Genomic DNA, 10,994 nt, shown 5'->3' with positions numbered 1-10,994 from the left:
AGACGTCCTGGATCGCGGAGAATCCTCGGGGCTCCGGAGGAGTTCTCGCCTACATCGTCCATATAGGACGACTCGGGAACTCAACTCCTACCCCGGGCAGCTCACCGATCCCCTTATGCCCAGGGGAAAGGTATCAAGCCGTTTGACAGCAGATGCTGGCTGTCAAACCGGCTTTTACGCAAAACAGGCGGGAGGCAGCTGCGACCAGCGAAATCGCCTGCCACCGGAAGTCTCCACGACCCATTCTCAATGTCCTGGCTGAGGGAAGGAGATTCTCACCCAAGATTTGACGGTACATGGCCCCGTCCATCGTCCCTTTGATGCGGTGAAGTTGTCCTCTCCCCTTAGCAGAAAAACACCCCCAAAGCATGTTTCCATCTCCATGTTTGATGGTGGGGATGGTGTTCTTGGGGTCATAGGCAGCATTTCTTCTTCTCCAAACACAGCGAGTTGAGTTGATGCTAAAGAGCTCGATTTTGGTCTCATCTGACCATAACACTTTCACCCAGTTCTCCTCTGAATCATTCAGATGTTCATTGGCAAACTTCAGACAGGCCTGTACATGTGCTTTCTTGAGCAGGGGGACCTTGCGGGCGCTGCAGGATTTCAGTCCTTCACGGTATACTATGTTACTAATTGTTTTCTTGGTGACTATGGTCTCAGCTGCCTTGAGATCATTGAAAAGATCCTCCCGTGTAATTCTGGGCTGATTCCTCACCATTCTTATGACCATTGAAAGTTCACAAGGTGAGATCTTGCATGGAGCCTCAGACCGAGGGAGATTGACAGTTATTTTGTGTTTTTTCCATTTCCGAATAATCAAACCAACTGTTGTCACTTCTCACCAAGCTGCTTGGCGATAGTCTTGTAGCCCATTCCAGCCTTGTGTAGGTCTATAATCTTGTCCCTGACATCCTTGGACAGCTCTTTGGTCTTGGCCATGGTGGAGAGTTTGGAATTTAATTGATTGATTGCTTCTGTGGACAGGTGTCTTTTATACAGGTAACAAGCTGAGATTAGGAGCACTTCCTTTAAGAGAGTGCTCCTAATCTCAGCTCGTTACCTGTATAAGACACCTGGGAGCCAGAAGTCTTGCTGATTGATAGGGGATCAAATACTTATTCCACTCATTAAAATGCAAATCAATTTATAACTTGTTTGAAATGCATTTTTCTGGATATTTTGTTGTTGTTATTCTGTCTCTCATTGTCAAAACAAACCTACCATTAAAATTATAGACTGATCATTTCTTTGTCAGTGGGCAAATGTACAAAATCAGCAGAGGATCAAATAATTTTTTTCCTCACTGTAGTTGCTAAATCAGGGGCCATGTTGCCAAATGTATATGTCATGAGCCAGGAGTTTACTGAATGTTCCATATCTGTCAAAATTTGACATGTTTAATCTGTTGTTTAAATAAAAACCTAGTTCAAACATTACCTCATTTATTACCTGAAAGATTAAAAAGAAACTATTTCTATGCAAATCTCACTCATTAATTCTGAAACTGCAACATATTTACTATTTTAAATAGAATTTCCATGATTAAGATTCTGAGAGACATTTCATTTTTTTCCCTTCCACTTAGATTGTTGCATCCTTCAGGAAAAATAAGATTACTTGATGTTGGCAGCTGTTTTAATCCATTTTTGAAGTTTGAAGAGTTTCTGACTGTTGGTATTGATATTGTCCCAGCTGTTGAGGTATGAAATATTAACAATGCAAATCATAAAATGTATTACTTATACAATGGTTGCTAATCTTACAATTCCCTTTTGATTAATATCTGCTAGTATAGTTTTGAGGTTGAAAGTGAATATGTTAATAAATAGTTAAGCTCAAGGTATGGACAGATGACTGAAAACTTCAGCTTTACTAGTGTATATCTAAAGCCGTTGCTTAGGTTATAGTACCACCACGATGTAAAAAAGATGTTGAGACTCTAGAAAGAGTACAGAGAAGAGCAACAAAGATGATTAGGGGACTGGAGGCTAAAACATATAAGGAACGGTTGCTGGAATTGGGTATGTCTAGTTTAACAAAGAGAAGGACGAGGGGGGACATGATAGCAGTGTTCCAATATCTCAGGGGCTGCCACAAAGAAGAGGGAGTCAAGCTATTTTCCAAAGCACCTGAAGGCAGGACAAGGAGCAACGGGTGGAAGCTAACCAAAGAGAGAAGCAACCTAGAACTAAGGAGAAACTTCCTGACAGTTATAACAATTAACCAGTGGAACAACCTGCCTCCAGAAGCGGTGAATGCACCAACCCTGGAAGTTTTTAAGAAGAAACTGGACAGCCATTTGTCCAAAATGCTATAGGGTTTCCTGCCTGAGCAGGGGGTTGGACTAGATGACCTCCAAGGTCCCTTCCAACTTTATCATTATTATTATTATAGTATGGTTAAAGCTTGAGTACTCAGTGATGTGCCACATAGTTGTATTTCACTACTGGAATTTGCAATATTTCCTGTATTATTTTCAATGTCATCGTTCATTGTTCTCATGCTTCACAAAATAACATATATTTTGGAGGGAGAGTCAAGATATCATAATTAATAAAGTAGTCTTCTTACAAAACAAGACCTTCTGCTTTCCTTTTTTCCTCCTCCCCTCCAAATCTCTGCTTTGTAGAAACTTCAGATTTTGAGAATATAGTGGGGCTAAAGGAGAAATTCTGTACACAAAAAAATAATCAAAATTTATTCATAAGTACATATTTTATTACATATTCCCTTTTCTTCATATAGGCAAAAACACACCTACATTACCTGAAACCAGTGCATGCTGCTTAACTTAAAAAAATTATACTCAGATAAAAATGTAATTAATTGATCAATGAAAAATTCTATTGCTGATTTTAAGAATTCTTTAACTGAGTTATCTTATTTACTTGTTTTCCAAGTATATCATTGCATCTATATTTCTTCCCCCAGAGTGTCTACAAATGTGACTTTTTAAACCTTCAGATTCATCAACCTCTTCAACTTGCACAAGATGCCATTGATGCTTTTTTGAAACAGTTGAAGAATCCTATTGATTCCCTGCCTGGAGAACTATTTCATGTTGTGGTCTTTTCCCTCCTCCTTTCTTATTTCCCTTCACCCTATCAGCGGTGGATATGTTGTAAAAAGGCCCATGAACTACTTGTATTAAATGGATTGCTCCTTATTATCACTCCTGACTCTTCCCATCAGAATCGCCATGCTATGATGATGAAAAGCTGGAAAATTGCTATAGAATCTTTAGGGTTTAAACGTTTCAAATACTCAAAATTTTCTCATATGCATTTGATGGCCTTTAGGAAAATCTCACTCAAAACAACAAGTGACTTGGTGAGCAGGAACTACCCAGGGATGCTATACATTCCCCAGGATTTTAACACTGTGGAAGAGGAGGAATTTTCTAATAATTCCTGCTATATCCGATCAGATGTTGAAGATGAACAACTGGCCTGTAGCTTCATGGAGCTTCCAGATGCTCCTTATGATTCGGACTCCGGAGAAAGCCAGGCTAGCTCTATACCCTTCTATGAACTAGAAGATCCTATATTGCTTCTAAGTTAATGTAACAATTAAAATCTGCTTCAGAGTCCAAACTCCCTTTCCCGTAAAACTAATTTTGCAAAATTGACATCTGCTCTGCACATGAAGCATTTAGAAAAAAGAAATGCTAAAGATTTTGAAAACTATTGCTATTTTTTTGTACTTATAAATTTTAAAATGTATTCTTGTATTGAAAAATTAACATGTGTTTTATGCAGTATGACTCATGTCGTATCATGAACAGGGTTTACTTAGTAATATTCTAGAAAGATACCTTTCCCTTCCAGTGCTGTGAACTGTGATTATGCATTCTATGCTGATGTGCCCTGGTTTGATACTTTTAATGCTTTTGATTGAGATTCATGATAGCATTTCTGAGGTTTGCACAAAATAGATGATATGCACTGTTAATTGTCTAAGAAATATGTTTAGAAAGCTTTGTTAGCCTTGAACTTGAACAAAGGTTTTGCTTGAGTTAATGTTGATCTGGTCAGTGAAAATAACTGCAAAATCACTTCACTTAAGTTGTATTTGCAACTGGAGTACTTTAACAAAATACAGATCCTGTTATCTGTGCAATTCAGTATACTATATAATATACATAAGCATAAACAGGTTTCTTTTAGTTACCTCACAACTTGTGTATTCGTGCCATTGTTTCAATTTCACTGCTTTACCAAGTTTTCTTAAATTAATATGTTTATCCTAAACATATATAAACATTTTAGGCAATGGGAGAAAATAGAAGATTGTTGCTTAATTCTCTGTCTAGATGTCAGGTTAGATAGCTAATCTGCATATGAAGACAATAAGTTAAAAAATTAAGATTAATTTCATTCATTCGAGTTAAAAATGAGCAATAAAACATTTTGTTTTAAGAACAACTCCAACATTTCCATTCTTAGCTGCCCCAGAAATTTACTAATATCTAAAGATCGTTTCCTGATTTAATAACTGATTAAATAATTTATGTTTGCATATCTGAATGAGGATGTAGCCAATATATTTTGAAATACACAAAAGAGAAATCTAAAAAACAAAATAGTTTTACAATTTCAGAAATGATAGTATTAATATTAATCATTCATTTCAGGAAGTCCACTGCTTAGTTTCAAGGAAAGTATTTATGAAAGGTATTTAAAAAAAAATTACAATGCTTTTACCACTAAATTTTTGCACAAAAGTTTCACAACTGACTTTTAGGTTTGCTTTTTACCTTGTGTGTTGAGTAATTCATGGAATAAACCTTATATGTTAAACCTTATCTAAATGCATTCATTGGTGAGACATGAACTAAATAAAAGACCGCAATTTTTAGCTCCAAAATCAGATTGGCAAACCATTTACTCCACAGATAAAGCAAAATGGAGTGTGAATGAGCTATATATGTAAAAACGGTGCTAGAAAGTTTGCAGCCAACATGTTACATCCTCAGCAACTTTTTTCAGTTCCATAACTATATGCTAGCCAGGCAAACGTTTCCTACTTCTAATTAAAAATTCATTTTAACTAGAATTTAAAAGCTTGCTCCTTTTATATTGTTGGACTAGTTTAAAAATCTGTTAGTTTTACCATCTTCCCATAATATTGTTTCCTGTTTATGTATCCAGACTATGCATGATGCACTGTTTAATTAGCAAAAAGTTCTCAAAATCCAATAGTACAATGCATTTATGTTGTGTGTATATATGTGGTATGCTGTTTTCCAACTCATTCTGATGCCTAATCCAGTTCAAGATATATGTAGATGAAATAGCTTCAAGTTTGAAGATTAGATATTGGCCAGTAATACCTGATGACTTTGTGAAAAATATGCTGTTTTCCTGAATGTTAGTGGATATGGTGATGTTTTAAACTACTTGCTATATTTTACTCAATATATTTTCACTGGATATACACATTTCAAGACAGCTATGTAGATCTGGCAGACGTTCCAAGAAGGTGGTTCTTGAAAACACCAAGAGGTTAACCTAGGACTAACAAGGAAGATATCCTTTTCAAGTATACCACAAAATGTCTCATTTTTTTATGTTCTCAGAGCACATCAGGAGAAAACATCGATTTTCTGAATAGTGTTGATGTATACTATTTCATTCAATTTGCCTTTAATGATCAAGACAGCAAAACTGCCATTGTTACATTATTAATAGAGAATTTGAGAATATAAAATAATATTTTATAACAAAGCCATAATAATGCTTGGTTATATTTATACACAATCTTGAGAGCAACTGTTTATACAGATCAGTACTAACATAATCAAATATTACCTTCAATGGAAGACTGAGTTAACATTCTGTGGCTTGCTTTGTTGGTTGTACCCTGGTTTTTGATTTTTAAATATGTTTACAAAGTAGTGTAATGTTGGCATCTAGCCAATAATAGCTTATTCAACAACTGAGATTAAACTGGCTTGTTACACTATGTTGTACCTCTTTGAAAACATGCTTAACTTTCAGTTGTTCTTTAGGATTTTCATATTTCTGTGTTTAAAAAATATTAATATCAAGCATCAATTGCAATTCATTCAATCCAGTATATTTGCTCTTCATTAAAATGTTGAACTCTTATGTACTTCCAGCATCTATGAATAAGTCTGCCTTTTGTCACTAGTTTTTACTCCTTTTGTTCAAATAGTTAATACATTTTCGAGGCGAGAAATGACACTGATGTTTAAACAATTTATAAAGTGGTACAATGAAAAAAAATATTTGTAAAAAGCGTTCAATGCAGCAGTCTTATTTCTCATTTTAATTTTTTTTAGTTCTTTGGTTACTCACAACTAGATGGATTCGTAGCTGGCTGATCGGCCATACTCAGCGTGTGGTCGTCAATGGAACTGCATCTACATGGAGGGAAGTGTGTAGTGCGGTGCCCCAGGACTCTATTCTGGCTGGCCCAGTGCTCTTCAACATCTTCATCAATGATTTGGATGAGGGGATAGATGGGGAACTCATCAAATTTGGAGATGACACTAAGCTGGCAGGAATAGCCAACACTCCAGAAGATAGGCTTAAGATACAGAAGGATCTTGACAGACTTCAACATTGGGCGCTATCTAATAAAATTAAATTCAATGGTGAAAAAAGTAAGGTTCTACATTTAGGCAAGAAAAACCAAATGCACAGGTATAGTATAGGTGGTACCTTGCTCAATAGTAGCAACTGTGAGAGGGATCTTGGAGTCCTAGTGCAGGGCTTTTCAACCGGTAGTACGCGTACCACTTGTGGTACATTAACGAGTGGCAGGTGGTACACAGCCCTGCCTAGCCAAGTGTAGTGGGGGAGGGAAAGAGCCAGCACAGGCAAGGACTTACTGTGAGAGAGTCCTCTGGAGCTGCAGAGTGGCTGGGGTGAGGCAAAGGCCCCAGGCTCACTTCTGGCTCACCCTCCCCCATGAGAAAGGAGGAGGAGAGGGCAGAGACAGGAGAGGCTATAAAAGGAGGCAGTTTGGGCAGGAGAGGGAGGGAGAAAAAAAGCAGCAGCCTTGGGAGGAGGCGGAGTCAGCTCTAGCACCGAAGGGAAAGAAGAAGGAGGGAGGAGAGGAGATCAAGCAGGCTGGCCATCAGCCGATCTACAACTGCTGTGGCAGCCACCTGTGCTGGCCGCAGCAAACAGACAAGAAATGCAGTGTGGGAGGGGTCGCCCTCCACGACGAATGACAAGCAGCAATGGCTGGAGGTGAGGCATGGAGGAGGGAGGGGGATGGAGAGTGGAAGGATTCTTATGTGCTTTTGTGACTTTGAAGTTCTGGGATTTGTGCAATGTGGACTTTGTGTTCTTAAGGAGTGTTTGGCAATTTCTATTTGGCTGATGGCTGATGTCTTGTGTTAGCTTCTATTGCTCTACTATTGTTAGCTGTAAGTTTTGTGGCAAGGGATTTTGAAGTATTTTTCTCCTGAATGGATTTTGCCTGTAGTATTCCTTTACTTATGAATGGAGCCATTTGGGGAGGCTGCCTTAGCCAGCAGCCAATACTTACATTTTTTTTTCTTCCTTAAGTACCCGCTGCGCTCCTTAACTTTTCTTTCTAGCCAGTAGCTAATTCTTAAAGGGGATTGTGCCTTTTTAAGCTAGTTCACTCAGCAGTTTGTCTTTTCTGTCTCTGGAGGCTTTTCCTTGTTTGATTAATATATGGAAGAGAGAAAATATGGGGGTGGGGTTCAAATTCTTCCTTCAGAAGGAAGTGGGCATGAGAAAGAGGGCGGGAGGCAGAGAGGGAAGTCCCGCTTTAGCACTTGGCCACCAGCAGCCCAGCCATTGATGCTTATCAAAAGGTTGCAAAAGGGGATCACATGATCCTGGGACATTGTGACCATCATAAATATGAATTAGTTGCCAAGCATCCAAATATAAATCACATGACCCTGGGCATGCTGCAATGGCCATAAGTGTGAAAAATGGTCATAAGTCATTTCAGTGCAATTGCAACTTTGAACGGGGGTTTTTTTTTGGTCAAGTTTTTGACACCTTGCAATCGGTGAAAAGGTTGAAAAGTCCTGTCCTAGTGGACAATCACTTACATATGAGCCAGCAGTGTGCTGCAGCTGCCAAAAAAGCCAACACAGTGCTAGGCTGCATTAACAGAGGGATAGAATCAAGATCACGTGAAGTGTTAATACCACTTTACAATGCCTTGGTAAGACCACACTTGGACTACTGCATCCAGTTTTGGTCACCACAATGTAAAAAAGATGTTGAAACTCTAGAAAGAGTACAGAGAAGAGCAACAAAGATGATTAGAGGACTGGAGGCTAAAACATATAAGGAATGGTTGCTGGAATTGGGAATGTATAGTCCAGTGGTGGCGAACCTATGGCACGCGTGCCAGAGGCGGCACGCGGAGCCCTCTCTGGGCACGCGCCATCGCCCCAGCACACATCTCTAAAAGTTCGCCATCACTGGCCTAAGGCCAGCCAGCCTGGAGCCGCCATTGGGGAGCCCACCATCCCACCCGCCAGAGACCCCCTGGATCTCCCCCAATCCTGCCCGGCTCCCACAGGTGTCCATTCCCATAAGCAACATCAAGGTGGCCATGCCCACCCTAGCCATGCCCACCCAATCTGCCATGACTACTGCAGCCACACCCATCCAGTGGCCACGCCCACCCAGTCTGCCAAGCCCACTGTAGCTGCACCCGCCGAGTGGGCCACACCCACCCGGCACCTGGCGATACATAAGTGAGTTTGGGGTTGCAGTTTGGGCACTCGGTCTCTAAAAGGTTTGCCATCACTGGTATAGTCTAATGAAGAGAAGGGCAAGGGGTGACATGATAGCAGTGTTCCAATATCTCAGGGGCTGCCACAAAGAAGAAGGAGTCAAGCTATTCTCCAAAGCACCTGAAGGCAGGACAAAAAGCAACAGATGGAAACTAATCAAGAAGAGAAGCAACCTAGAACTAAGGAGAAATTTCCTGACAGTTAGAACAATTAACCAGTGGAACAACCTGCCTCCAGAAGCTTTGAATGCTCCAACACTGGAAGTTTTTAAGAAGAGACTGGACAGCCATTTGTCTGAAATGGTATAGGGTTTCCTGCCTGAGCAGTGGATTGGACTAGATGATCACCAAGGTCCCTTCCAACTTTATTATTATTGTTATTATTAATTATTATTATTCATTAGACATAAACCTCAGTCAACTGAACATTCAAATTGACTGGTGCTGATGGTTGACACGGGTTGCTGCCAGCATCCTAGATATCAACCAGGTACCTCCTTAAAATGTAAGATGTTCCAAGTAGCGCAAGTTTTTTGTAGCATTGCTGGAGTTATTGCAGGAAGCTGCAGTTTCTTGAAATATTTTGCAAAGTTTTTGGACATAGTTCCCAGTGCCCCGATGACAATGGGTATCACTGTTACACGTTTCATCCATAATCGTGCAGTTTCGATGGCCAGGTCGCGATATTTCGTAATTTTATCCAGTTCTTTTTCTTCAACTTTGGCATTTCCTGGTACAGCAATATCAATCAGCTGTACACTTCGGTTCTCTACAACTGCGATATCTGGTGTGTTGTGTTCCAAATGGCGATCTGTCTGTATTCAAAAGTCCCACAAGATCTTCACCCTCTCATTCTCAACAACTTTTTCCACCCTATGTTCCCATGACTTTTCAGATACAGGCAAGTTGTATTTTTTACACAATGCCCAGTGGATTAATTTAGCAACTTGGCCATGTCTAGCTTTGTAGTCAGCTTGTGTGATTTTGCTGTACTCACATATTAGATGTGAAACAGTTTCAACTTTGTCATTGCAAAGTCGGCAATTTAGATTGTCAGTGAATTTTTGTATTCTCGCTTTCATGGCATTAGTTGTGCTTGTTCTTGAGCAGCCAGTATTAAGCCTTCCGTTTCTTTCTTGATGGTTCCCATCTTAAGCCATGCCCATGTCAAGTTGTTATCACATTTTCCTTTAATATTTTTCAAATGCTGCCCATGCAAAGCTTTGGTTTTCCATCTATTTAATCTGTCATCCAGCCGTTTTTCCTTATATTCTGCCTTTGTTTCTGTTATTTTTATAATGCTTTTTTGTTTCTGTTTTCACAGCCTGCAGCAGTTTTTCTGTACTTTGATTCACATAGTCCAATGATGGCTAACCTTTTAGAGACCGAGTGCCCAAACTGCAACCCAAAACCCACTTATGCATCGTCGGGTGCCGGGTGGGTATGGCCCATTGGTTGGGTATGGCCCATTGGCTGGGTGTGGCCCATTGGCTGGGTGTGGCCCATTGTGTAGGTGTGGCTGTGGTGGTAATGGCAGACTGGGTGGGACTAAAAAGTTCAATCAATTCCAACTTTGCAAGATCTTTTTTTTCCCCACGAGAAGTTGAAATTGACTGATTGATTGAACCTTTTTTTTGCATATGGCGGCGGAGGCCTAAAGCGAAAAGGTTTTATAAAACCCAGCTGAAGGCCTAGGACTGGGGCGACGGCGCGCATGCCCACAGAGAGGGCTGTGAGTACCGCCTCTGGCACACGTGCCATAGGTTCGCCACCACTGACATAGTCATTCAAACTTCATTTTTCTTCTTCTACAGTTTGGTGGATTTGCAATAGCCCTCTGCCCCCTATTTTTCTTGGCAGATACAACCTGTCGGTGTCACTTCGTGGATGTAGAGCGTGGTGCATATTCAAAAGTTTACGTGTTTTCCGGTCTAAATTTTCCAGTTCAGCCAAAGTCCAGTTGATAATTTCAGCTGGGTAACATATCACTGGGACTGCCCATGTATTAATGGCTTTAATTATGTTTCCAGCATTCAGCTTTGATTTGTTATTTTCTTTTTATCCAATGTTTCTAGATGTTGCATTTCCACATCTGTAAAAACTTTATTACGAATGATGTAACGTCTTTGATCCATTAATCGTTCAGTTACGTCACTTTCCGGATGTTTTTCCTTCCACAGTTGCATCATTTTTTTAAAAATTCCCTGGCTGTTGGTTCTGCCTGGTAGTAGCAT

General features: G+C 40.0%; 1 protein-coding gene across 1 annotated transcript in view; it reads left to right on the top strand.

Moving 5' to 3' along the window:
• Positions 1 to 6,126, top strand: part of BMT2 (base methyltransferase of 25S rRNA 2 homolog) — a 63,789-nt gene extending 57,663 nt beyond the window's left edge. The window contains exons 4-5 of the mRNA XM_015823184.1: positions 1,589 to 1,703; positions 2,935 to 6,126. Coding sequence (XP_015678670.1) covers positions 1,589 to 1,703; positions 2,935 to 3,564 — 745 coding nt within the window. The 3' untranslated portion in view covers positions 3,565 to 6,126. The remainder of the gene's footprint in view (positions 1 to 1,588; positions 1,704 to 2,934) is intronic.
• The last annotated feature ends 4,868 nt before the right edge of the window (positions 6,127 to 10,994 follow it).

This window comes from Protobothrops mucrosquamatus, unplaced genomic scaffold, assembly GCF_001527695.2.
Source record: "Protobothrops mucrosquamatus isolate PMUCROS unplaced genomic scaffold, P.Mucros_1.0 scaffold1793, whole genome shotgun sequence".
In the NCBI taxonomy this organism is placed as follows: Eukaryota; Metazoa; Chordata; class Lepidosauria; order Squamata; family Viperidae; genus Protobothrops; species Protobothrops mucrosquamatus.
Note: the sequence above shows the minus strand (reverse complement) of the source record. Positions and strands in the feature narration are given on the sequence as shown.